The 27873-nt window shown below is 33.8% G+C and overlaps 4 protein-coding genes and 1 long non-coding RNA gene across 5 annotated transcripts; 3 read left to right on the top strand and 2 right to left on the bottom strand.

Annotated features, from left to right (window-relative positions):
• The first annotated feature begins 802 nt into the window (after positions 1-802).
• Positions 803-9653, top strand: LOC112024013 (ras-related protein RABB1b). Its single transcript, XM_024056657.2, has 6 exons — positions 803-1035; positions 1122-1261; positions 3359-3441; positions 8092-8296; positions 8404-8472; positions 9295-9653. Exons 1-6 carry the CDS (start codon positions 990-992, stop codon positions 9385-9387), a joined length of 636 nt encoding a protein of 211 aa, XP_023912425.1. The 5' UTR covers positions 803-989; the 3' UTR covers positions 9388-9653.
• LOC112023977 (pre-rRNA-processing protein ESF2) lies at positions 5613-14128 on the bottom strand. The gene is made up of 8 exons (XM_024056617.2): positions 13990-14128; positions 12703-13423; positions 12506-12569; positions 12335-12402; positions 7282-7371; positions 7075-7205; positions 6186-6337; positions 5613-6101 (listed from the first exon to the last, which is right to left on the bottom strand). Exons 1-8 carry the CDS (start codon positions 14104-14106, stop codon positions 6056-6058), a joined length of 1389 nt encoding a protein of 462 aa, XP_023912385.2. The 5' UTR covers positions 14107-14128; the 3' UTR covers positions 5613-6055.
• Positions 11046-12204, bottom strand: LOC136064356 (uncharacterized). The gene is made up of 2 exons (XR_010625978.1): positions 11619-12204; positions 11046-11534 (listed from the first exon to the last, which is right to left on the bottom strand). It is a non-coding gene; the product is annotated as an uncharacterized LOC136064356 (long non-coding RNA).
• A 1564-nt stretch (positions 14129-15692) lies between the features above and the next one.
• On the top strand, positions 15693-25103 carry LOC112023968 (pentatricopeptide repeat-containing protein At4g35850, mitochondrial; the record flags this gene model as incomplete). Its single annotated transcript, XM_024056604.2, is given in 13 exon segments — positions 15693-15835; positions 15951-16086; positions 16242-16404; positions 17513-17578; positions 17683-17780; positions 17870-17987; positions 18076-18285; positions 21064-21140; positions 22860-22953; positions 23748-23813; positions 23905-23982; positions 24152-24253; positions 24908-25103. Coding segments are annotated over 13 exon segments (1335 nt in total). The 5' UTR covers positions 15693-15807.
• A 255-nt stretch (positions 25104-25358) lies between these two features.
• LOC112024034 (uncharacterized) lies at positions 25359-25738 on the top strand (the record flags this gene model as incomplete). Its single annotated transcript, XM_024056675.2, has 1 exon — positions 25359-25738. A coding segment is annotated over exon 1 (380 nt), but the record flags the coding sequence as incomplete, so codon positions are not given.
• Between the last annotated feature and the right edge of the window lie 2135 nt (positions 25739-27873).

Here is a 27873-nt window from a genome sequence, read left to right as displayed (position 1 = left end):
GGCTGGGTTTGTTCATGGTGATTTGTTGTTGTGATTTTCTCTGGGTTTTTTTTTTTTTTTTTTTTTTTTATATTTTAATTAGTAGGATTGGGATATAAAAGTTGGGATGTTGGAGAATTGTAAAATTGTATTGTATAATTGAAAAATTGACTTTTTGAGATGGTAAAATAAGATGGGATTTAGAATCCGGCTGTGGATGCTCTAATGATTAATGAATAACTCAATCCAATATCAATTTTGCAACACGTTAGGGACATTATTATATTTCCTTATACCTCAAATAAAATATAAGAAATTTTCCAATAAAAAAAAAAGTACCACAAAAATCACTAGAAACAGAAAACCGAATATTTTGTGTGCCACAAGTAGGTTAGCGCCAGAGTTGTGGCACATGACAAACACAAACAAGATGAATTATACCCCATAGATCGGATTATGTCCAATCCTCTCCAATTAAGTAAACAACAACTTTATAAATTCAAAAAAAAAAAAAAAAAAGTCACAAACAAAAAGTCAAAAAACACACTGTGAGCAGTCCAACTAGTTAAGTTTTTATCATTAAATAAAAAATTTCAAATTTAAACCTACCTACACCAAAAATCAACTGACACTAGATAATAAAAGCAATTACTATCTAATGTATCTATTTAAAAAGAAAAGAAAAAAAATACAGCACAGCACAACATTTGCCAATTTTTAGATAGCGTGTCGGTATAACAAATACGTCACCGTGTCTTTTCTTTTCAGTTTCTTCTTCTAAATTCTAATCATTATTATTATTTTTTTTTTCAAAACATTATATAAATACAAAAGACATAAATAATTACATTCCTTTCCTCTCATTTCAGCCTCGACAACTCTCCAACTCGAACCTTCTTTCTTTCTTTAAGGTTTCAGGTTTGTGTGTTTGTGTGTGTGTGTTTTGTTGGTGGTGGTGTTGGTGTTGGTGTCTCTGCTTGATTTCTCTACACGACATCGTATCATCGGCCATGTCGTACGACTACCTCTTCAAGTACATCATCATCGGAGACACAGGTTTCATATTTAGTCATCAAACATGTTTTTTTTTCTTTTTTCTTTTTTCTTTTTTGGTGGGTGAATAATAATTGGGTGTGATACAGGTGTAGGGAAATCGTGTCTGCTCTTGCAATTCACTGACAAGAGATTCCAACCCGTGCATGATCTCACCATTGGTGTCGAGTTCGGAGCTCGCATGGTCACCATCGACAGTCGTCCTATCAAGCTTCAGATTTGGGACACTGTAAGTCCCATCTTTCTCTTTTCTTTTCTATTTTTTTTGAAAAACCCAACAACAAATATGTTAAATTTAGCATCGTATATTATTAGTTTTTTTAAAAAAAAACAATTTTTGTTTTTGAATGCTAAAAAATCCCCCACGTTTGGATTAGCCTAGTACCACTATTTGGCGTTGTTTAAGGTTTTTTTTTTCCAATTCATTTGCTTGTGAAATTGATGAAGGCGTAGCAGCTTTGTTTGGCTTGAAAGGGATTTGTAAGGAATATTCTAGTAATTATACTGTTTGGTAGTTTAGTGGGAAGGGAAGGAATTAAATTGGGCAAGTGGGCATGCCTCCCAAAACTCAATTCTTTTTAGTAGGAGTTTTTTATTAGGATGAGAATTATTGATTCCCAATTATTTGTGATAATTTGGATGAGAATCATTGATAAACAAAGATGATACTTAAATTTAACCTTTCATTTATCTTTTCCTTTAAACTAACTATGTTGGGTTATTATTTATAATTCAATAGTTGGGGATAGGGGAATTTAATTTTAAACTCTAGATGTCTCTATTGGAAACATTAGGAGGTGTGAACCAATTTAGCTACAAGGCTTTTAACTATATAGGGTTAATTTTTAAAAATAGGAATATATACATGACCATTTTGTTTACCCACCCCAAATACACAACCTAGCCCGCAAGAAACGTGTATGAGGTAATCCCAAGACTTGAACTGGAGACCTCATGGGGGGTTCCCATGAGGCCAACCAATTGAGCTACCCTATGCGGGCTATGTATAAGATTATTTTAAACAAATAAAGTTTATATTTTTAATTGCTAATATCTAAAAAATGGTATAAATATAAGTTCTTAGTAGATCTGAACAGTAGAAAGTCAACTATTGGGAACGATAGTTGTCATGAGTTTAAACTCTAAAGAGTCTATAAGTCTTGAGGTTTGAAATTTTAGCAAGTAGTAACCAAAATAGGCCCTTAAAAATGGAGGTGAAATATTGATATCATCTATAATAGTAAAAATTATATATTTCTTTCATTTCATTCTTTCTTTTATAAACTCCCAAACATAGTGTAAAGGTATAGTTGATAGCATGTCATTTAAAATCAGTTACTATAAGTTATTGACAAGATTTTAAATGAGGTGTTATCATATTTATACATCTATAGATATGTCGAAAATTACATCTTTAGTCATAAAATCAGCTTTCTTCATTCCTAAGCAAAACAGAGAGTGTTCTAGAAACGGAGGGTTAATTTTTCAAAAAAAAAAATTTTGGAATTTTATTTTTATCTTTGTGTTGCTATCATAACTAAAAGTGAAAAGTATGCTATTACAAAATTTAGCAATAATTAGATAATATTACAAGGTTATACAAAGGGTCAAGTAAAGCTGTAATTGTGTTACTAGTTTGATGTATTTTGACGCTGTGTTCATCACTTTCATCCAATTCTATCATTAAAACCATATGGTTCTTTCATTGGAAAGAGTAATTAAAAGGTTAATTTTGGATTTATTATACTTCTCTTCATCCACTAAGTGAAAAATTATGTCAAATCATGTCAAATTTGTTATTCTCCCCACCTGATTAGTACAACTGGTTGGCTGTTACTCATCCGATTGCAGATGGGGAGGAAAAAAGTAATTGATCTCAAATCTATTAAAGTTAATGCAATATTTTGGAATTTATTGAAGCTTGTGACTACCTAGTACCTTCTCAATCCAACATATTTATGTTTCCTTGTTTCTGTGGGTTGAATATTAATCCAAAATTACTTATTAAAAAAAGAAAAAGAATATTAATCCAAAATAATGTTACTTGGCCCTTATGTCTTAGACTCTTAGCGTTATAGGCATTGTAATCATGAATGAAGGTTCTAGATACATGCATAGAACAGGTTGTAGATAGGCAGTATTAATTTCGCTTATGAGTATGTTCAGTGAAGGTTCTTTTTCTTATTATTTTGTTCTGAATTCTTCAATTTGTACATCCGTATATTTAAGCAATCACCTTCATCACATTCACTTGCTTCTGTTAACCACTGTATTTCAAGGTTGCATTGAACATATTCATAAGCCATGGAACTTGGTTTTCTTTCAGGCTGGGCAAGAATCTTTCCGGTCCATCACTAGATCTTACTACAGAGGAGCAGCTGGAGCACTTCTGGTATATGACATAACCAGGTGTGTGGGGGGTGTGAGAGAGAGAGCATATCATTTTTGGCAAAGAAAGATTTTAGACTCATGTATACTTATGTAGAAAATGCATTTTAGCATCTGCATGCTTGCCCGTTAGTGTAGTCTTTTGTGAGCAATGAACAGATTCAGAAATTATATATATATATATATATATATATTTGCCATAGATTTATTTTCAAGTTATTGCAGTTGAGTGAAGAATTGGAAATACATTTCATGCCCTTGCTGTGAATCCTGTGATAGTTTTATGCATTGAGAGTTTTTTATAGCAACCACTGTAGAGTATGATCAGTTGGTCCGAAGACCAATCTATGTGACTTTTGCGGGTTTTCACCTTATTTCCTCTAAAAAGAATCATTAGGCATAGTGGCATACTTGATCGTCCCCCCCCCCCCCCCCCCCCCCCCCCCTGGCATCAAGGTTGGGTATGGGCGCCCCCAGGGTCCGTCAGGTGCAAGAGATGGAGCAGTTGCTCAGAGAGGTGGTTGTTGTGGCTAATGAAATAGGAAGAACTTCTGTACTTGATCTTTTAGTGCAATTTACTTCGTTTGTTCATCCCCACTACATGAATACACTCTATAAACTGTCATGCTGACTTGTGAAGAGCATTAAGATGTATAGATTTAACTTCAGTTGTTCTTGGGAATTGGGACAGATTTGGTTCTTATGCCAGTAATTCAACTCTTAGTGCTCAAAGATAACTTAATGACGTTTGCACCATGACAAAATTGGTTAATGATATGTGGATATTACTTTTTTCTTTAGTGTACTTTTTGGAGAATGAGAATGCTTGCTTGAATTCCTAACTCTTTCATTTCTTTTTTGGTGGTTTAATTAAATGGTGAGAGGTCACATATTGTGTGTAGCCTTGCCAAATTTTCATTCCCCTACTCAAGGGGATGTAACACTTATATAGCGTGGATGGTGCGCTGGTGAAGAATTGCATTGCATTCTGTTGATCTTCAAATGCGCCACCAAAAGCAGATTTGTTTATTTATTTATTTTTGTTATATGTATAAGTAGTAAGTTTTATTAGAAAAATGAAGATCAAGTACACGGGAAGGATGCCAGACGTGTCATATCCAAGCTTTAAAAGTACAATTATAAATAAACTCTTAATAGAGCATCCTCATCAGGCTAGTCAAACTAGCTATTTGGTAAAAATAATAAATAAACACCCCTAAAAATAGCCTGCATCAGGCTCAATAATGTAGCATTCAACAATAACAAATGAATAAATGAATAGTAACTTAATATCTCTATTGAGTTATGTACATTCTGCACACTCGTGTTCTCCACAGAGCTCTCTCGCAGATTTGGATTGATTTTGCTTGGGTTGCTTGTGGTGGGTTGATATTTTGATTGATTTTTGCGGATCAACTTTGGGTTTCTTCATCAACATGGTTATGGTGGAGCTAATGATGACTTGGAGCTCGAATCAGAGTTGGAGATGATAGATCAAAGCTAATGTTTGTAGATTTGGGTTGATATGGGCTGATTTGGGTTGCTCACGGTGGCAGAGCTCGTGGGTTGACTGGGTTGCAATGGCAGAGCTCGCTGGTTGTCTGGGTTACGGGTTGCAGTGGCAGAACTTGTGGGTTTGCAAGAGACTAAGTTGATTTTGGAAAGGAGTAAGAAAAAAAAAATTAATAGAATATAAATAGAATATGTGTAGAGCCTAACGTGAATGCTTTCAAGAAAGAAAATTTATCTACGCCCGCCAAAGGCAGAAAAGAAATTCTATATATACAAAAATTTTCACACCTAATGTGACAAATTGTTAGTAGCAAGATGTAATTAGTGTGTCTAGATAAGAATTAGTAAAAACCTGTTAACTCAATTGTTGTTGTGAAAAGTGATAAATTTTTTTGTGCATTCAGCATTGCACAAGGCAAAAAATATGCCCCGTTTCTCTTTGATGCTCTGCATGTTTCAATGAATAACGTAATTTGGTAAGAAAGATTTATAGTGCTGTGGTAGGCCCTGACCATTATGACTTCTAGGTAGACGTTCAAAATTATGGAATCGGAGACCAGATAACCATTGCCTCGAACTCTGTTATTACATGTGACAGTTGTGATTCAATTCCTTTTGCAGGACTCGCAAGCAATCCAACAAACAAACAAAAAAATACGTTTTACAGCCACAGCTCCATATAAGTGCAACTATGATGATACTTTGTACAAATCAAATTTGAATTCAAATATGGAGTTAGTAAAATATAAAGTAGACAACCATGCTAATGATTTAGCCCAGAAATCTTCACAAAGTGTAGGGCAGACATTGAAGTGCCCTCAAGAAAATCCATTTCAGACATGGAAAGAACCGATTGATTATCTGAAACTTCCAAGAAAGTCAGCAGTTCACAACTGTATTGGTGACAACTGTCAACTGTGGTTCACACGTTGATTTCAAATGGTCCCTTGAGTAATCAGAGAGCACAGAATAAACTACTGAAGAATTTAAATGAAAACAACAAAACCAAGACTGACTATAAACTCATTAAAATGTTGGGAACTCAAATTACAAAAATGATTTTTCACACAAGTATTCACGAGTATACGCATTTGGCACTCAACTCAAGAACTTGATATTTAACTTATGTCAATTGCTTGAATACTTCATCGCTAAGAATCAGCAAATACCTGCAAAGAGAATTGTTGGACAAACTTAAACAAGAAATGACAATAAAATAGATGAAATAGTTGTCAATTAACAAACTGACTTACCCCAGCCAGGGTATCTTTCGAAAGTCGGGTTTGGTTTGTCCTGCATTATTTGCAACTGGTTGCTTTTGTGGGAAATGGCGAATAACCTTTGCTGCCTGCTGGCTAACAGGGAGATCGGAGTTCACTCCTAACTCTTGTTGGACCTTTAGCTTCTGTGGATGCAAGATAAAACAGATCGTATTGAATTACTGTAACATTTCTCAAACCAAGAAAATCCTAAACTGAATGCCCTGAGTGAACTAAATTTCTGACTAAGAATGCCATGCCCAAGGAGCAATTTGTATAAGTCAACATGATTGAGCAAAACCACAAAAGAGTAAATGAACTGCCACAAAATGCATAATCCAAAATTCATGAATACCCGTTAGTTTTTTTATAGAAGCAGATAGCTCCATCCATTAATAATAATTAAACCCGTTTTTAATTTAAATACATGACATAGTTTTGCGAAGTTTTAAACCTTCATCAAATCAAAAATTTCAGTGATACCAATACATTTTGAATATTTCCAAATAAAGAATATAGACATAATTCTACAAAAAGCTCAATCAAACTAATGGTTTTTTTCATGGGAAAAACACAACTCATACACTCACTGAACCCTACATCTCATTCTCCATCTCTTGTTATACTTGAGGAAACAGCACTATATTCAAAGATCATGCCTGCTAATAAATTTGACAATGTGGATATTCTCTATTTAGCATTCCAGTTTGTTAAAAGTAATCAATTCCGCAAAACGGCAATGTATAAAGATCTTAAAAAACCTTTTAAAACATCCAAAGCTGAGTTTTTATATTAACTATGTCAATCAAAATACAGAGTCTGGTCAACTGCATCCATAGTGTGATCAAGAAAAAGTATTACTTTGACAAAATATATTTTGTACCTTCTGTAATCGTTCTTCTATAGCACTCAAAGCACGGGACTTATCAACTTTTTTGAGATAGAAATCCCGTTCCCTTTTGGCAGCAGAAATTTCTAAATCTAGTTTTTGCTCTCGAATGGCATTCTTCTCAACTGCAATAGAAGCATCTTAGATTATATCACTAAAGCACTACGATTTATATCACAGCACAATTCATAAAGGTCCTACCAATCTCTGCAGTAAGATCATCCCACTTGAATTTACTCAAGTACTTGATATTCCACATATCATAATAGAATTGTGACCTCTTCCTTCCACCTAAAGATGAACAAAAAAAAAAAAAAAAAAAGGAGACAATTGATTTTCAATTACAAGAGAAAGACAAGTTGGCCACACTTTACTAAAAAAAAACAAATAATATATATAAGCAAACTTAGAGAAATGAATCCTCTATTTTTTTTTTTTATAATTCAATAGCTGGGGGAGAGAGGATTTGAACCCTAGATATCACTGTTGGAAACACTAGGTGCTAATTGAGCTATAATGCTGTTGGCCCTCTAAAGTGTATTCAATGAAACACATTGATAAACTAAGTAAGGCCTCTGGAAACCATAATTAATGCACAACTAAATAGGGCCCTGAAAATTCATAATTAATGTACAAAATTTAGCTGTCCAAAAGAACCCACTTTGCAGGTCTTGAGAGGAACACCAATAATCTTTATNCCTCTCTCACAAACAGAGTTGTGATTTGTGAATGGGAAAAAGAGGAGGAGGGTAGGGTTTCCTTTCGGCTAAAATCAAGGTGACGTGTTAAAAACAGTGTGGAACCCTGTATTGGCACCATTAATAGTAGTTAGTGAATGCTCATGTGGACTCCTAAGTTGACCTTAGCTCCTGATACATAATTACTAATGCCAGTGGTCTGAGGTTAAGCTCATGACGTCATGCTAGCTTTGGAGTTCTAAAACTTGTATATTTGTGCCTCCAATCCCCTGTTCTGGTACAACTAAAACCAGGAATTTATTCTTTTTCCTAGGAGAGAGACATTTAATCATTTGGCAAGCTGGCTAGAGGATGCTCGGCAGCATGCTAATCCCAACATGTCAATCATGCTCATAGGGAACAAGAGTGATCTTGCACATCGGAGGGCTGTCAGCAAAGAGGAAGGGGAACAATTTGCAAAGGAAAATGGGCTTTTATTCTTGGAGGCATCTGCAAGAACAGCTCAAAATGTTGAGGAGGTGATGTAACTTAACAACGTCAAGAAAGGCCTCTAAAGTGTTAGGCCTTACAAGTTTAAATGTCAACTTTTTATTTCTTTAATCTAATATAGTGTCATATCTTACAGGCTTTCATAAAGACTGCTGCAAAGATCCTTCAGAATATTCAGGAGGGTGTATTTGATGTATCTAATGAGGTAACTGAATAGTCATTTTGTTGTAGAGAAACTTTAGGCTATTGGGACTTGAGACAGTATCTTTAGTTCTGTTTTTTCTTGTTCTGATTTAACATGCAATATTAAAGTGCATGACAAATAATAGAAAATTTGATAAATGCAAAACGAGCAATTTTTCTTATCCTTGGGCTATCTTGCTCCGGCTGGATATTTGCATGGGCAAAATTGATTTGTTTGATTATCCAGCTCTCTATTCTGATCTCTTTTGGTTAAACTTGTATAGATGTATTCAAGGAGAAGGATTTGTATGTCCTGGTCCTCCAGGATTTCAATTTTTAGTTTAAATAACTTGAATAAAGTATGAAATGACACTTTTTTCTCTAGCAATTTATAATTTATGCAGGGATTAGAGTTTTATAAATGTAAATAGGAAATGACTGTGTAAGATGTCATTGTTTTTGTTCGAGAAAAATCTCCAAAACTTATGCCATCATGCGTTGTTGTATTTATATCAAGCAATTCATGCTAGCAATTGTTCTTCAAATCTCTTGATTTTAAATCCTCAAATGCAATCACATCCTTGTGGTTTTGTGTTGGTAGAGTTACCAGGAATTTTAGAATGGTCAATTGCTTGATTAGATTGTTGGGGCTTTCTGATTGGGTCAGTTTGTCTAAACAAAGTTATGGGTATAAATCCCGACTTCTTAATGATGTCCACTCCACGGACTTAAGTAAACAGGCCGAGTCAGAGATGGTTGGTTCCACATTTCTGGAGCCTCATGATGTCCTTCCTCTAAAAGATTATCTTTTAGATCCTAACACCCTTTTTGTTAATATCTGCAGTCATCTGGCATCAAGGTTGGGTATGGGCGCCCCCAGGGTCCGTCAGGTGCAAGAGATGGAGCAGTTGCTCAGAGAGGTGGTTGTTGTGGCTAATGAAATAGGAAGAACTTCTGTACTTGATCTTTTAGTGCAATTTACTTCGTTTGTTCATCCCCACTACATGAATACACTCTATAAACTGTCATGCTGACTTGTGAAGAGCATTAAGATGTATAGATTTAACTTCAGTTGTTCTTGGGAATTGGGACAGATTTGGTTCTTATGCCAGTAATTCAACTCTTAGTGCTCAAAGATAACTTAATGACGTTTGCACCATGACAAAATTGGTTAATGATATGTGGATATTACTTTTTTCTTTAGTGTACTTTTTGGAGAATGAGAATGCTTGCTTGAATTCCTAACTCTTTCATTTCTTTTTTGGTGGTTTAATTAAATGGTGAGAGGTCACATATTGTGTGTAGCCTTGCCAAATTTTCATTCCCCTACTCAAGGGGATGTAACACTTATATAGCGTGGATGGTGCGCTGGTGAAGAATTGCATTGCATTCTGTTGATCTTCAAATGCGCCACCAAAAGCAGATTTGTTTATTTATTTATTTTTGTTATATGTATAAGTAGTAAGTTTTATTAGAAAAATGAAGATCAAGTACACGGGAAGGATGCCAGACGTGTCATATCCAAGCTTTAAAAGTACAATTATAAATAAACTCTTAATAGAGCATCCTCATCAGGCTAGTCAAACTAGCTATTTGGTAAAAATAATAAATAAACACCCCTAAAAATAGCCTGCATCAGGCTCAATAATGTAGCATTCAACAATAACAAATGAATAAATGAATAGTAACTTAATATCTCTATTGAGTTATGTACATTCTGCACACTCGTGTTCTCCACAGAGCTCTCTCGCAGATTTGGATTGATTTTGCTTGGGTTGCTTGTGGTGGGTTGATATTTTGATTGATTTTTGCGGATCAACTTTGGGTTTCTTCATCAACATGGTTATGGTGGAGCTAATGATGACTTGGAGCTCGAATCAGAGTTGGAGATGATAGATCAAAGCTAATGTTTGTAGATTTGGGTTGATATGGGCTGATTTGGGTTGCTCACGGTGGCAGAGCTCGTGGGTTGACTGGGTTGCAATGGCAGAGCTCGCTGGTTGTCTGGGTTACGGGTTGCAGTGGCAGAACTTGTGGGTTTGCAAGAGACTAAGTTGATTTTGGAAAGGAGTAAGAAAAAAAAAATTAATAGAATATAAATAGAATATGTGTAGAGCCTAACGTGAATGCTTTCAAGAAAGAAAATTTATCTACGCCCGCCAAAGGCAGAAAAGAAATTCTATATATACAAAAATTTTCACACCTAATGTGACAAATTGTTAGTAGCAAGATGTAATTAGTGTGTCTAGATAAGAATTAGTAAAAACCTGTTAACTCAATTGTTGTTGTGAAAAGTGATAAATTTTTTTGTGCATTCAGCATTGCACAAGGCAAAAAATATGCCCCGTTTCTCTTTGATGCTCTGCATGTTTCAATGAATAACGTAATTTGGTAAGAAAGATTTATAGTGCTGTGGTAGGCCCTGACCATTATGACTTCTAGGTAGACGTTCAAAATTATGGAATCGGAGACCAGATAACCATTGCCTCGAACTCTGTTATTACATGTGACAGTTGTGATTCAATTCCTTTTGCAGGACTCGCAAGCAATCCAACAAACAAACAAAAAAATACGTTTTACAGCCACAGCTCCATATAAGTGCAACTATGATGATACTTTGTACAAATCAAATTTGAATTCAAATATGGAGTTAGTAAAATATAAAGTAGACAACCATGCTAATGATTTAGCCCAGAAATCTTCACAAAGTGTAGGGCAGACATTGAAGTGCCCTCAAGAAAATCCATTTCAGACATGGAAAGAACCGATTGATTATCTGAAACTTCCAAGAAAGTCAGCAGTTCACAACTGTATTGGTGACAACTGTCAACTGTGGTTCACACGTTGATTTCAAATGGTCCCTTGAGTAATCAGAGAGCACAGAATAAACTACTGAAGAATTTAAATGAAAACAACAAAACCAAGACTGACTATAAACTCATTAAAATGTTGGGAACTCAAATTACAAAAATGATTTTTCACACAAGTATTCACGAGTATACGCATTTGGCACTCAACTCAAGAACTTGATATTTAACTTATGTCAATTGCTTGAATACTTCATCGCTAAGAATCAGCAAATACCTGCAAAGAGAATTGTTGGACAAACTTAAACAAGAAATGACAATAAAATAGATGAAATAGTTGTCAATTAACAAACTGACTTACCCCAGCCAGGGTATCTTTCGAAAGTCGGGTTTGGTTTGTCCTGCATTATTTGCAACTGGTTGCTTTTGTGGGAAATGGCGAATAACCTTTGCTGCCTGCTGGCTAACAGGGAGATCGGAGTTCACTCCTAACTCTTGTTGGACCTTTAGCTTCTGTGGATGCAAGATAAAACAGATCGTATTGAATTACTGTAACATTTCTCAAACCAAGAAAATCCTAAACTGAATGCCCTGAGTGAACTAAATTTCTGACTAAGAATGCCATGCCCAAGGAGCAATTTGTATAAGTCAACATGATTGAGCAAAACCACAAAAGAGTAAATGAACTGCCACAAAATGCATAATCCAAAATTCATGAATACCCGTTAGTTTTTTTATAGAAGCAGATAGCTCCATCCATTAATAATAATTAAACCCGTTTTTAATTTAAATACATGACATAGTTTTGCGAAGTTTTAAACCTTCATCAAATCAAAAATTTCAGTGATACCAATACATTTTGAATATTTCCAAATAAAGAATATAGACATAATTCTACAAAAAGCTCAATCAAACTAATGGTTTTTTTCATGGGAAAAACACAACTCATACACTCACTTGAACCCTACATCTCATTTGAGAGGAACACCAATAATCTTTATGTATAAAAAATTTAAAAAAAAAAAAAAAAAAAAAAGAACCGAAAAAGAAGGTGAAAATTTCCATCGAAACACATACCTATTTGTTCACCATTTAACATGTTAGCAACTCTCTTAGCAACCTTTTTATCCGTAAATTCAACCCATCTACAAGGCAAACAGCAACTATCAAATAATTGGATACTACCAATTACAATTATCAAGCTTTAATAAACTAAAATGGGAGATATAAAAGAATTTTCAGACATACCCTTCGGAAAATTTTTGCTTTCCGTACTTACCAGCTCGACTACGATATACTTGAGAAGCAGGATCTGTAAAAAACCAAAATTTCAACATGTATAGAAAATCATTGAAGGAAAAGGAAAACCAAAAAGGAAACAAGAAAAACCATGTAATTTTTTAAATTAATAAAAATGACAAAAGAAATTTACACTGGTTGTTTACTTTGAGATACCAGATAAATCCGATCTATTTCTCCATATTGAGAGAGAATAACACGAAGACCATCAGGATCCATTTTTGGAGGAATCCGACTCAAGTAGCAAATGCCACGCATGCCACCCTTTGCAGCTCGCTCCAAAACCCGCTTCTTCTTTTTTTCTTTCTGAAGATCTGCGGCAATCTTAGCATTCGCTTCTGAATACTCCTTATATCTTTTAACCATTTGTTCTTCCTCATCCAAATGACTCTCTCCATTCACCTCTTCTTTAATCTTACCCTTCCCAACTTCCACCGACAAATTTTCTCCTTCGTTTTCACTAGCATCGTCATCAGATTTTGAATTCTCCTCCACTTCCTTTTTGTTTAACAATAACTTATGTTCAGTTGGCATTTCATCATTGGATTTCAGACTATTAACCTCGTCTTTCTCCTCTAGAAGATTCCCTCCCTTAAACTCTAGTTGATCCTCTTGTTTATCCTCAACCTTCACAGTTCCCACTAATAAACCCTTTTTCTTGCTGTTTGTGATTGCATCATTGAATTTTGGATTCCCTTCCATTACGAACCTCCTGTCAACTGCTTCCTTTTCATGTAATAATTGCTTCTTTTTATTTTTCTTTTTTATGCTACTTTTACCCCTGGATTTTGCACTATGAAAATTGCATTCTTCATCAGTCATTCTTACCAATGAAAACAAGACAGAAATCAGAGTTTGATGATCACACTACAAAAAAAGACAACATAAAACTGACAACCATAAGTAAATAAATAACAGCAGCAAGAAAATCAATATACAAAACTTATTTCATACAATTTCAAACCCCCTCAATTCTCATTTTAACCCATGACTCCTCCACCATAGAAAGAGAGCAAAAAAATCAATCTGACAAAAGATTAACCATGTATATCACAATCAAAGTAGACGTTTATCAGTATCATTACCTCAAATTAGCGGCTTTCAAACTAGAGAGAAATTCAGATAAACCTTCAAATTCAACAAACTACAAAGCAAAGCAGTGAAAGTACAAACCACCCCACTTCCATTACACAGTTTCACACCTATACACATTACATAATTTACATCACCCACCCAATTCAGAAAACTCTCTCCCTCAGTCTCTCTCTAAAGTTTCAAGATACCCAAAACTCAACAGTGTAAAGAACAAATTTTTTTCACAAATATAACAACAAAAACTCAAACAGTACAACAATAGAATAAACCCATATCAGCGTATAACCCTATGTAGAGAGAGAGAGAGAGAGAGAGAGAGAGAGAGAGAGAGAGAGAACCTGAAGATTGTGGGTGGCGCCGCCGAGCTGAGGCTGTGGGTGCGCGAGACGAGAGAAGAAAGAGAGGACAGTGATAGAGAGAACAGAGGGAAATTCGATGGGGTTGGTATACTGCATGGTCAGCTGGGCCGTAACTTAAACAAACCCTTCAAGCCCACTTACATTGTAGAGGTTTTTTTTTTTTTTTTTTTAAGACGAGAATTTTTCTTACTTGACTGTGTTTGCTAGCCTTTGGCCCGTTTGGCAACTCTACTCAAACATAAAACTACACATTTTAAATAATATAACATACATTTTTACATACTTTTTTATCTACACATATATCAAAAATACTTAAATAATATTACTCAAACTAACCCACCAAACAGGCCCAACCAATGAAAGTTTGATTTCCAACAAACATGTTTGATGTTCAAAATCTTGGGATATGCTTGGCTTCAATGCGTTTTGTGCACTGAATCCGATGGGTTTTAAACATCAGAACATTTTATCAGGTCTAGTGCATAGGACATTGAACCCAAGCCAAATCCTAAAAATCTCATTTCTTTCAAATATCAAATTATCAAAAAATAGGTTTGTGAAAATAATAATAATAAATAAATTGATGTATTAAGAATTAGATATCCCCATCTTGACATGTGATGGCACAAATCAAATGGCTTTCAAGACACCAAATATTATGTTCTCTCTCTCACGTAAAAATGAATCTTTTTTTTTTTTTTTAAATCAAAATGAATTGAATCTATCTTGTACTTAGGGTCCGTTTGGTATCTCATCTTTAATAATGTTGTTTGCTGTTTAAACACCCAAACAGGTGGGCCCCATGCTGAAATATGTGTTTGGTAAGTGATTCTTAACTATTGTTGTTTGAGTTTAGTGTTCAAGCGTTGTTTGAGTTGTGTTTCACATGAGAGTCCAATACTATGGGCCCACTTGAAGCAAATTCATTGTGCTGTCTTTCGCGTAAATTCACTATGTTGTTCCACGCGTAAATTCATTGTGCTCTCCCACTCTGTGTGTTGTCTTCCTTTGATGTGTAACAATACCGGTGGAAGCTTTTTTTTTTTTTTTTTTTAAAAAAAAAAAAAACACACACACAGATACCAAATACACAACTTCATATTTCTAAACACCAAAATATCTATTTAAAACACATTATCAAACACATTTTCCTCTTTATGAATACTATAAATACGTATTTTTGACATCACTTTTTAAATCACATTTTTACATCATTTTAAACAACATTACTCAAATTCCTCTACCAAACGGATCCTTAAACTTTCAAGATTTACTAGAATATAATAGATCCGCTCGGTTAGACATTTTTGAAGCTTAAAATAATGTTTAAAAAACCCAAAATTTTGTTTTGCAACCACAAGTCTTCATAGTTTTTTTTTTTAAAATCTCATTTTAAACTCAAAATACTGTTTTCTAACTTCTTATGAAAATACACCCAATATGCATGAGATTCATTTTTGCCCCGTAACTGTGCTCGTGGGGCTACTAGTTATAACTAGAATTGGCTCCTGATCATCTCCTCTCTTCCGTCTTGGCTTTTCTCCCTAGAAGATTGAGATGGATTGGGACTATCCTCTAATTTTTTTTTTTCCTCTATATATCATGATTATTATTCATTAATATATATATTAAAAATAAAAAAAGAAAATCGAGCCTAAGTAACCCAGCCCATATATCCACATAAATTAAAACGGTGCGCTTAACCCCAAAAAACCCGGCCAAAAATTTCACTATCCCATAGCCAAAGGGTTTTACTTGTACTTGTACAGAGTGAAACAGAAACAGAGACGAATAGCAATGAAGCTCCTCTTCCAGTCTTTCACCGGTAATCCTCCATTTCCATTTCCCAATCTCTCAAAAACCCACCTTCCCAATTTCCCCTTTTTTTCATTTAAATCTCATAAATATGAATTTTTTTTTTTTTATATATAAATTTTCAGGCCACCATAGATCAGTAGCTCAAGTACTGGGTCGCCGGTACTTTGCAGCTTCAACAGAAGAATATGCAAAGCGAAACTACGCCAACAATGTCTCTGAGTACAACTCTGTTGTGGGCTCACTCACTGCCCAAAGAAGGTACTTTTTTTTTTTTTAATAATATTTCTATACATTCATTTTTAGCTTTTTAACATTAACAAATTTTTCATCTTTATCTTTATTAGTATGTGAAAAGAACTTACTTTTTTTTTATATAGTACAAGACTTGATTTTTATGGGTGTATACTATATAGGCATTTCTTGTTGAGGGATGTGTATGATGATATGATGTTGGATGGGGTGCAGCCCACAAGGGATGTGTTCCACTCCCTCATTGTTGGGACCATGAAAGGCGTACGTTTGCAAGACGGTTTTTACTTCAAGGATCAAATGAAAACCACCGGTTTGCTTCCTGATGTATGTGTCTTTTACTCGTTTTTTTTTAAAAAAGAACTAGTATAATTCATGTAGTAGGACTTAGGACTACAGTTTTTCTTAGGTGTTGCGGCTTATATTACTTAAATTAAATTTAACAGCTTGGTTGCATTGGAATTTAATTGTCGTTAGGGAAGATAACACTGCTTGTTCTGTATTCATAATGCAGTCAAGTGATTGAATTTAATTGGGGAGCTTAAGTTTTTCCCATTTAGTATATATGGGATTTTCAGAAATGTGATGTTTGTAGATAACAGGTTTTTAAATTGATCCTATTGAGCAATTATAGAGGCCTGTTTGGTTTTTATTTTTATATTTTGGGTTGGATGATTGATGCTGTGTATGTATGGGGTTTATTGCAGGTCAGAAGTGTGATGTTTGTATATTGAAATTTTCTCATGTGATCTCTCTGAGAATTTTAGAACCCCAATTCGTTTTTTCATGTTAATGTTCTGTTTGAGTGCTGATGTGTATGAGGAACAAGTAGCAAGGAAGCTGGGACCTTTTCTTTTTCTGTTTAAAATCTTGCAAGGAGAAACATATTGGTTTGATTTTTGTTTTGTGCTGATGTTTCTCCCATAGGACATAAAGAAGATGGGTTTGGTTAGTTAAATCTTAATATTAGTTGTGTGAAGCAGGGTTGTGCATGTTCGTTATTTATTGTATTTGCTATACCTTTTAGGGCATTGTGCTTGAATATGACAGAGAACTTCTTGTGGCTGATACAGTGAATCACAGATAAGATAAGCTTATGCAATCAGTATTAGGATTTTTTTCTGTGCTTGTTGTGTGTGTGTTTCAGGGAGAAGCTGTGTGCATTCACCTGTACCAAAAATAAATATGTCCCTTTTGAAGTTTCCCCCCCTTCAAGTAGGGAGAGATTGTTTTATTCTCTTATTTATAGTATGCTGCAAATATAATTATTTTCAAATGCATGAATCCACTAGTCCAGTAAATAAGTTGATCCAATATTTGTGCATGTGCTCTGTTTTGTATCTCTTAATGTCAAAGCTTTCAATTATGTAAGCCAAATTTATTATTAATCTTTTTTTTGTACAGATTTGAATTTGTGTTTTTATTAATGTTATAGGTTAATTTATACAACATTTTAATCTCGTTATGCGGGAAATGCAAAAACTCTGACCAGGCAGTCCAGGTAAATTGGAGCATTAATTTGTAATGAATACATTATTTCGTTTGTATAGCATTTGAAGCTTAATCAGACTGTTTTCTTAATAACTTTTTCTATTTGAATAAAAGATTTTGGAAGAAATGAAGAAATCTGAAGTAAAGCCCAATGCCCAAACTTTTGTCTGTCTACTTAATGCATGTGCTGCAGCAGGCCGGTTAGATCGAGTGTATGTTACTTATTGCTATGAGTTTTCATATTGGCCTACCTTGGTACATTTTTTACTACAACATTATAAGCTACACTTTAACATGATAGGTATGCAATTGTTCGTGATATGACTGCTGCTGGTGTTGGGTTGAACAAATTCTGCTATGCAGGACTTATAACTGCACACAAGAACAAGACACCTGTAGCTGATGATTTTGCCACCAAAGTATCCAAATATGTTTCTCTGCTTTAATTAGTTTGTATTGTCTCATTTTTCTTTTAAGAGTTTTCTAATATTTTGCTTTTGTGGAAAGGTCATTGAGTTTGTTGAGCGGTCTAAGGACTCTTTGGCAGTTGATTCAACTGGCACTACGGCTGAAAATGTGATGATGGGTGTTTCAGAAGAAGAAATGTATAATATACCCACTGCCGAATATGTTTTTAGGCGTGGAGGTTTTATAAACAGGCAGCTGATGATTTATCATGTTGCTCTTCATGCTTGTGCTGATCTCAAGAATGTAGAGGTACTAGTCGACATCTCTGCTTACCTCTTGATTTTACTTGTTAAGAAAAATCAAATTCTTCCAGCTCCTATGCATGTGTGTGACTGTTCTAACAAATTTTGGTACTGACAACAAAAATATCTTATCTGATAAGCCAACAAGTGCTAGCTCAAACGACATTCAAAAACATGCTTAAAGCTTAAAGCCTAAGCACATTGTTGGCCAAAGCAAATCTTATCTAATGAAGCTTGTCTCAAGTGAACAAGTTTTTGGTGCTTTTTGAAGAAGCACAAAACTTGCCTAGGCATTCCTTTTTTCTTTTTCGGTTTAAAAATATTTGAATCATTATAATTAATTACTTAATTGTGAAGGAAATGACATAGACCACTGAATCATTATACAAATAGTATTCTTAAGGTGTTTTATTACACAAAATTTTTTTTGTTTACATATAAAAAGACAAGAACAATATAGTTTTAGTGGATGAATCTAGACAAGAGTAGGGTGGATGAAGTGGAGAACCACATCAAGAGTCTTGTGCAATCGTAGAATATCTATTAAGTTAAAAGGGAAATTTTTATAAAACTGCTATACGAACTACTGTGCTCTAATGAATGTTGAACTGTTAAGAGGCAACATGTTCATAAAATGAGTGTAGCTGAAATGCAAATGTTAAGATGGATGAGTGAAAATGCATGGAAAAATAGGATTCAAAATAAGGAAATCCACTTAAAGATCAGGGTAACCCTTATTGATGAAAAGATGAGGGAAAGTCACTTGAGATGGTTTGGTCATGAAAGGAGAGCAATTAATGCACCGATAAGAAAGAGTGAATTGATCCTAGTTGAGGGAACAAAAAGAGATAGAGGAAGACCAAAAATAATATTAAAAAAAAAAAAAAAAAAAAAGGACGTGTCAATTAACGAAGTAACAAAGAGTATGACAGAGATAGAGGAAGACCAAAAATAATATTAAAAAAAAAAAAAAAAAAAAAGGACGTGTCAATTAACGAAGTAACAAAGAGTATGACTTCAAATAAAATAGAATAGAAGAAAAGAATAAATGTGATTGACCCTAACTAATTTGTTGAGAATCTATAGCCGACTCCAAAATTTTGGGACTAAGGCTTTTTTGTTGTTGTATCAAAAGACAAGAACAATTATAATTTTATCATTCTTGTGCTTTTTGGTTTTTGCCTTTGGTATATATTTTGATTGAACCAAATACTTCATTTTAATCATAGCTATTATAATTATGTATTTTTATAAAGCACAAAAGATAAGTATTGTATAAATTTTTATGTGTAAATTTAATGTGACTAGACTATTATCATATTATTCATTGCTAATTGTTTACAAATTTTATATTTCAAAATTTAAATAATTTATTTAAAATTTGAACTTATAAAAATATTTAAAATTTGAACTTACAAATTTTATGCAATGCCATATCCATTTGAGCTTAGGACAAAATATATTATCTTGATTTATTAACTTTTTTTTATTATATGCTATGAATATTAGAGGTTGTTATTCATTACATTTGAAACATGTGCACTATACTTCAACAAGGTGTGCACTTGTGAATTGCGCATAGACTACAAGATGCATGTGTGCTTCACATTTTTACCAACACTAGTACCTTCTCCCCTTGTAAGAGTAAGGTGGAAGGGTGAGTTTATGCTGTCATGGTTTCAAGACCAGTGTGCATGCAACTTACCAACAAGGGAAAAAAAATATCTTGTCTGACAAGGTAGCATTATATGTGATGATGAGCCAATGCTTATGATACAAATCTTTACTTGGGAAAAGCCAGCTGTAAAATTAGATTAAAACTTTGTAGGTTACATGTTACTTCTGAACATAGTTTAAAACCTTGTTACCACCATCAAATTAGTTGACATTCTTGATGCTCTAGTATATTTGAGCTTTTTTTCCCCTTTTCACATTTATTTTTTCATCTGTAAAAACAAAAGGAGCTTATTCTGGCAAGTTCTGTTTAAAATTGTTCGTATTCTGTGTCCAAGAAATCTGAAATCAATAAGAAAGAATAAAAATTGGGCTATGTTTACTGAGAGAGGCTGCATTTGATTAGTAGATCCCCATCAGTATGATGTCTTATGCCCAATCCTGCAATATCATGCGAGTTAAGAAGGGCAATGTCGCTTGTAAAGCTCTTCATTTTGAAAGGTTTTGTCATCATGGCTGCAAATGAATTGCTCAAGCCTTACTCTCTTTTTTTTTTCGGATAAGCAAGCTCAAGCCTTACTTTTGTCTGAATAATATGCTCTCATGACCTTCTGTCACCTATTTCATTTGTTAGTTTGTACCTATAATTATATACAGACACAGAAGACCAGGAAAATATTGTTGTTTTGAAGCCCTAATGTAGAAGTCTTTACTTATAACATAAAATTTTCTTTATTGTTGCTGGTTTTAGTGATTTTTTTTTTTAATAAGTAATAAATTTCATTGAAAAAAAGCTAAAAGAAATTACAAAGAAAGCAAAGCACACAGGCAGCTTGCCAAGAGGGCCAGAGGCAAACTGAAAAAAAAAAAATTAAATAACAAAGAAAGTATAAAAATCAAGCAGATCAGGCAGAGAGTTGAAAGTAAAAACAGCTGAAGCATTTACCAACCAAAAAAAGTCTGAAAGAAGAGAAGCTTCAACTCATTAATTGCTTAATTTTCATTTATTTTTCTGTTGCTTAATATCTAAGAATTGAGAGAATTTTCTGTTGAATGCTATGAAGTAATTTTCTGCTTTTATATGGGTGCTTTTTTTTTATGACCATGGTAGGTGATGGAAACTTTGTTGGAGATGCTAAAGAATAATGGAAATACTCCTGATGTCTTTATTGTGATGCAAGTTATGAGGTAAATAGTTGTTGATGAATTTCAAATTATTTCTTGCTTAAATGAGCTATGGACTACCATGGATGTGGCAAATACATGTATACATACATGATATATGTTTATTTGTACAGATGCATTCATTGATATTAAGATCATGACTGAAAAGTTCAATTCTTAGTGCATGTGTGCTTTTTCACTTGTGGTTCATACTTGCATTTTAAGTGAGAATAGCTTTGTCTCTTAGTTTAGTTGATCTGTTCTTCTCTGTGCAACACTGGCCTAAAAAGGAACCAAAAAAAAAAAAAAAAGAGTGAAAAAAGCCTTTGCATGTAAGTCATTAAGAGATGCAGCTGTCACAGATTCACTAATTTTATATAAGGTTTAGAATATGTATTTACATGACCTTCCCGATAACTACTCAATATGGGCATCCTGGCCATGGAACATTTGGTGCAGTAGCCTACTTTAATCTGCAACCCATTTTGATGTTAATGATTTGTGATTCTCTTGTTGTGTGCGTTAGATAAATTTTGTAAAATGCAACAATTGATACTCCTGACTGGCGAATGCATATTTTTGGTTGTGTGCCGTTTGAGCTGGAGTGGGATGTGTGTGTGTGGCTTATTTGATTATGTAAGGATATTTCTAATCCATTTGAGTTTATTTTAATTGACCAACATATATGCTACACTTTCTTCTTCTTCTTCTTCTTTTTTAAAATTGAGAATCTAATATGCTACACTTCTATGATAACAAAACTAGAAGAAAAATAATTTTGGTTATAATTATCAAAAAGAGTGTGTATCTGCATATGTAAACTGCAACAAGGCATGCTCCTAAAGTGGCCAATACATATAGAATATGTGTTTGTCTGATTTGGTTAAGCTAGAGCATTGCCAGTCCATTTGAGTCAAGCTAAATTGGTAAAAAAATTATGTAAGCTTCTCTGATAACAAACTGGAAGAAAATTAATTTTTGGTTATCGATGTGAAGGTGAACTTACATGTAAGCTAACTGCCCTGCTGATTTTCTCATGAAATTGGTATCTCTCACCAGTAGCTGCTGCATGTTAGTTAGAATTTTTTTAATAAAAAAAGAAAAGAAAAGGCAAAAACTGTATGGTCTGGTTGATGAGCTTAGAGCAGTTCTATAGATGAATATCTTTGGTTTTACAAATCCCACTTGCCCAGGCATATTCTTGGATGGGATGTGGTTTGCATTATGATATATTGTTAAAGAGAATACTTATCAAAAAATATATTGTTAAAGAGAAATAAAAACATAACTCAGGACCAGCAGCACTGCCAAGTAAGTTTGTCATGGCTAATAAATAACATTTGCAATTCAGCCATCACTTTATAGGTCCTTTGCAGTGAGCCAAAAGCTTAATCTTTTCTTTGGTTGTATCTTCAGAAGTTCCACTGATCTATATATTTGTAAGGTAGGCTTTTCTATTTTCTTCCATTCCTTGTAAACTCTGGTTAGGTCTGTCTGTGTCTGTTGACTCTATTCTGGAATCTCTCTATTAACCTGATTTCTCTGGACATTGATTACGTTCTATCCACCTTGCCATTTTGTATTTTGTATGTATGTGTTCTAGAATACCTACTCTATTTACTAGACAGTGCTCTTGATGTTATATTCTTTTATTTTGCCTTCATCTTATCTTACTTGACCTTTCTTTTTGGCCGTACCACTTTACATATTTCTGTATTGCCTTAAACTAACATTTATTTGCAGGTGCTATCTACATTCTGGGGACATCGATCGTGGCCTTAAAACTTTTGAAGACTACATGAGTTCAGGGAAGCCGCCTATAGTGGAACTATATGTGGTGAGTTTTTAAACCAATACAATTTCTGCAATGTGCTAAGTCATATATCTTTTCTTTCAGTAAATAATAAAAATTCTTTTAAAAATTAATGAACAGATAGACAGGAAGAGTATACTACTTCCCAAGAAATTAGAATAAAATTTTAAGAGAGAATTGCAATTATGAATGACTATATTAATTCTTAATATCTGAATGCTGTTACCTTTTTTATATGATCTTGACAAAATTTTGGATTTACAGTTTTACATTGTTCTTGGTTTTAGACAACCCAATGAACATATCACTATGCTGTTAATACTGCATCAAGTTATCAGGGTAATTTGTACTAATCAAAAAAGTTTATCGGACCAGCTTTTCTTAGAATATTTTTTCCCATTATAAATTTCCACCATCCCAATGTTTATCTCATTACTTTTTTGTGTAGATGTATTTTTCAATTTTGTTTTTGTTCCTTTTGGCTCTTTCTTTTCATTTTCCCTGTGTACTAGGATAGTGCTTTTGTTTTGGGGGGTGCTATTTTAATGATATTGAGTTTGTTATTGAAAAGGAAAAAGCTCCTTGGTGGGACAACAAAGATGTTTCTATTCATGTTTGTCAGGGACAATCGTTTGGTTACTTTGTGCCAGTTAAAAGTGGATTTCATGTTTATGTAATGTACAGTCATATCAAGATTTTTTTTTTTTTGATGACATAGGCGAACTTCACTCAGATTAGTTGCACGTTGCAGAGCATACTGTATCAAGATATTATTGTATTATACAGACATTAAATTACTGTGATTTATGTGGTTGTAGACACTTGTAGAGGGAGCCATGGTTGGACATACTCCCAAGGGAATGCAACTTGCTCAAGACACGCTGGTATGGTTGTTATGTAGCTTCTTACTTGAGTTCGTGATTCATTGTCTTGATTGTTTTAACCCTATCTGCGGTTCTACATTTTCTTATGCAGGTAAACATGAATTCCAGGGACTTTTTCTTGAGCCCAAAAATGGGGAGTGATCTCCTCCTTTTAGCTTCTGGTGAAAAAGTACGTAATACCTTGTTAAATTACTTGATTAGATCCCTGTGGTTGCTAGGGAGAAAGAGAGATTTTGTTATTTGTCCTGGCTCTATATGATTCTTTGTCATTCTTCCTAGCCTGTATATTTTGGTTTATACTGTCTATTTTCCAACTAAATTATAATATATCCTTGCAGACTGGTGGATATACTACTGCTAACTACATATGGGATCTGATGCAAGCTCGCAACTTTATTCCTTCACTTCCTGCTGTGGAAGCATATTACAAGGGCTTAAAAGTGAGTTTCTTGCCCAGATAATGCTTAAGAAATAGTAAATTCTCATGAGTGATTTTCTTAGCACGTCTGTTTCAACAATGGTGTTACTTAGCTGTTAGACTGCAAATTACTCTGGATGTTACTTAGAAATCTATGGTGTTAAATATTGTTTGAAAACTTTGAAAACAATTTGAAATCTATAACAAAAGGAGCCTAAAACTACTGTTTGAGTATTTTTTGGCGGAGCAACATTTAAGTTAATTGTGCTAGACTGCTAGTGCTGGGCTAGAAAGTATTCTTTGAGCATTGAAGACTAAGTCAGAGGAGGGAATAGAAATCATTTATTGTCATGTATGAGGGATTTTTTTTTTTTTAGATCCAAAAAGTTAGTAATGACCTAGATTGTTTCCAGCCCAACACAACCAGAAATTGTAATGCTTCATAGCAGAAAGTGCAGCTAGTTATTTTTACAGTCAATAACAATATCCTCTAAGTTGTCAAATTCCAGTCCTTCATCTTCTGGATGCATCCAAATGCCTGCAATTGCTACTATGTCTGGCCATGTTGGCCCTCATATAGCTAGATATCTCTTCATATATGAATTATGTGCATATTCATAACTGATTCCCATTATGTGCATATTCGTAACTGTGTCCATTTTTGTTCTGGGTTCAGGAACGTGAAATACCTGAAGATGATCCACGACTGTTGCTAGTTTCTAAGACTTACGACAACCTTCGCCAAAGATCTGGACCAGGACCTCGACGACCTTAGTTGGATGATATCGAAAGATTCCTTGGAGAGTCTTTGGCATGGATTTTTTGGTTATATTATTTATGTTTTGATGCAAGAGATACAACTACAAGGATTTGTTTTTTGGTACCACTAGGCAATTTTCACCAGCTTCCTCTCTCGCATTTAATGTATCCAACGGCTTCTGAAAACCAACCCTTTTTTCCTTTCTTTGATTATTAATATAGTACGTATTTTATAAGAAGACCAACTATACTAGAGTATAATTAGAGTTGGACTACTATCTGAATAGAAATAAAAGGACTGGCTATACATTCTCCACAACATACATTCATTTGGGTTGTCTTTGTTTTTTGTTTCTAAAATTTTAGCCATGTCTGGCACTGAGATGGCCTCACTAACCAAGTTTCTTCCTTACCAAAGACTTGGACGTGATGATGGTTTTGATGGTTATGATGATGAAGAAATTGGAGAGAGGTATGCTGGGAAATCAAGGAGCTGGTTCAGGTTCAAAAGGGTGCCTATAAGGAGGAGATTCAAGCTTAAAGTTCCAAGCTTGAGAAGGTTCTTGAGGAGGAAAGTTAGGCTGTTCTCTTCAGTGAGACTCTCATGTGCTAAGGTGTTGAAGAGATTCAAGGAAAGTCAGGCTCATTTTGGTGATATTTTTGCTGGCAATTACTTGTTCGTACAGATCAACCCTACCTCATTGGAGTGCCTTAAGAAAGGTCATGACCTTAATGGCTTGTCCTCAAGGTACTCTATTTCAAAAGTTGCTTAATGGGTCTTCATTGGATTTACATGTCCTTGATCATAAGTGATCCTGTAATGCATTGTAATTGGGTTTGTAATTCGTTTAAGAATGATCTTGCTTTTTTTGTTTATGTTGTCCTTTTCTTTTCCAAATACTACTTAGAATGGTAAGTTGATTATTGGTAGAAGGGTTGGTATTGTATCTGCATTCTGCACCCTGGTCTTGCACTCTTGCACATCTAAACCAGTGCTTGTTACTCTTAATCTCAAGCTTATTTTTAAGCGAACTTATTTAATAACCAATGAATATAGGAACACAATACATGTTATTTTCTTCTCTTTCTTGTTGTTAGCACTAAGGTTTTTTCTTTATTATTATTATTATTATTATTTTAGAGTGTTGAAATATCACAATCAGTTCATGTGCATTTCGAATGAGTTTTAACTGTTAGAAAATTCTTGGAAACCAATTCAATATTAGATTGTGCTAAATGTAAATTTGGAAGTGGCAAATGGTAGAACATCTGCAATAGTTATGGAAAAAGAGAAGCATATGCAATTGGTATGGTAATAACCAAAATAACTAGAAATCAAATCAAGCAGCATATTTTGGAGTCATTTGGAATCTTCAGAATTCTAGTCCGTATAAGTGAAGGATAACAGGTCCTAATCATCATTTAAGCAGTTCGGCCAAAAAAAGTAGAAAAAGAATTTTAGTTACAAATTCAGGGTGGTGGTACCTACTACCTAGCCACCTTAAATCATCAATTGGTCACGGATATGGGGTAGAGCTAAAGTTTATTGCAGTAGGAAAAGTGGAACTTTATTTTGTTGGTGGCATTGCAAGGGTTGAAAAAAAAAGGCCAACTAATCAATTAAATGAAACCATAAAAGAAAGCACTGTAATGAACGTGCATGAAGCAAGAAAATTAAATGGAGGGCCCGTATATAGGTGCATTCATTCAGACAGACTGTAAGAATTAAAGGATGTGCAATGATCTGATACGAGAACCATATATAGGATCAAACTTCTTTTTTTAGATAGTCCGATAGATGGGAGAGGAGGTGCCAATCAGTTGAATATATGTTCTTTTCTCATTAAAAAAATTGAATATAAGACATAAATTTATTTTATGATTGTTAAGTTGATATGTTGTGATTAATGTTAATTTAAGTGATATTAATGGTGAATCTATGAGAAAACAATGTCTTAAATGTTACTCTTTGAAAATATCTGTTTATACCAACCGCACACCCTTGGTGCAATGGTCACTCCACAGGTATAAGTGCTTGTGGGGTGTAGGGGGTAAGGGCCGTAGTTCAAGTTTCCAAGAGGGAGCTTTATACATATATAAACTTAGATTATTCTAAAGTAGAATTTTATCTTGTATAAAAAAAAAAATTGTTTATGCCTTTAAAGTCATTTCAAATTAAACTTTACAATATCTTTTTCCAAATTTTTAAATTAGATTCTACAATTTTAAGGAAAAAAAAGTTTAAATTTAAACCCATAACCCATTATGTGTGATGATGCCGTTGATGAAAAATACTTCAGTAAAATAATTTTCATAAACGATAGATGCATGTATCAAGTAATCACATCAAATAATTTGTTTTAAGCACTTTTCCTTAACAATGTTATCGTAAAAAGGTGTGTAGTTGATTATCACAAAAAAAAAAAAAAAAAAACACTAAAACTAATAAGGTTTATCGTTTGAAACTTCGAGTTAAACATTTTTTAATACGTAGAGCTTAATTTTTTTAAGAACTTAATTTGAACTTTATAATTTAATTTGAAATCAATTCTATTTCTACTACACATATATATATATATATATATATATATATATATAGATATTTATATAACCACCTTATCACATATGTTACAAAAAATCTTCCAAGTCTAGAAGTGTTAACGAACAATGCAATTTTTTTTTTTTTTTTTTGATGAACTAAAAATAGATAGAGGCAATTCTATTTCTACTACACAATATATATATATATATATATAGATATTTATATAACCACCTTATCACATATGTTACAAAAAATCTTCCAAGTCTAGAAGTGTTAACGAACAATGCAATTTTTTTTTTTTTTTTTTTTTGATGAACTAAAAATAGATAGAGGAGGAGGCA

Source organism: Quercus suber, unplaced genomic scaffold (genome assembly GCF_002906115.3).
Source record: "Quercus suber isolate HL8 unplaced genomic scaffold, Cork oak 2.0 scaffold_672, whole genome shotgun sequence".
Classification (NCBI taxonomy): domain Eukaryota; kingdom Viridiplantae; phylum Streptophyta; class Magnoliopsida; order Fagales; family Fagaceae; genus Quercus; species Quercus suber.
Note: the sequence above shows the minus strand (reverse complement) of the source record. Positions and strands in the feature narration are given on the sequence as shown.

Bases quoted from the DNA above. Each gene is read 5' to 3' on its own strand.
- LOC112024013 (XM_024056657.2), top strand. From the start codon at position 990: ATGTCGTACGACTACCTCTTCAAGTACATCATCATCGGAGACACAG. The intron at 3,442-8,091 runs GTGTGTGGGGGG...TCTTTTTCCTAG, and splicing joins CTGGTATATGACATAACCAG to GAGAGAGACATTTAATCATT. The intron at 8,473-9,294 runs GTAACTGAATAG...TAATATCTGCAG, and splicing joins TATTTGATGTATCTAATGAG to TCATCTGGCATCAAGGTTGG.
- LOC112023977 (XM_024056617.2), bottom strand. From the start codon at position 14,106: ATGCAGTATACCAACCCCATCGAATTTCCCTCTGTTCTCTCTATCACT. The intron at 13,424-13,989 runs GTTCTCTCTCTC...CTTTTTTTGTAG, and splicing joins GCGCCACCCACAATCTTCAG to TGTGATCATCAAACTCTGAT. The intron at 7,206-7,281 runs GTAGGACCTTTA...CTTCTATTGCAG, and splicing joins TGATCTTACTGCAGAGATTG to TTGAGAAGAATGCCATTCGA.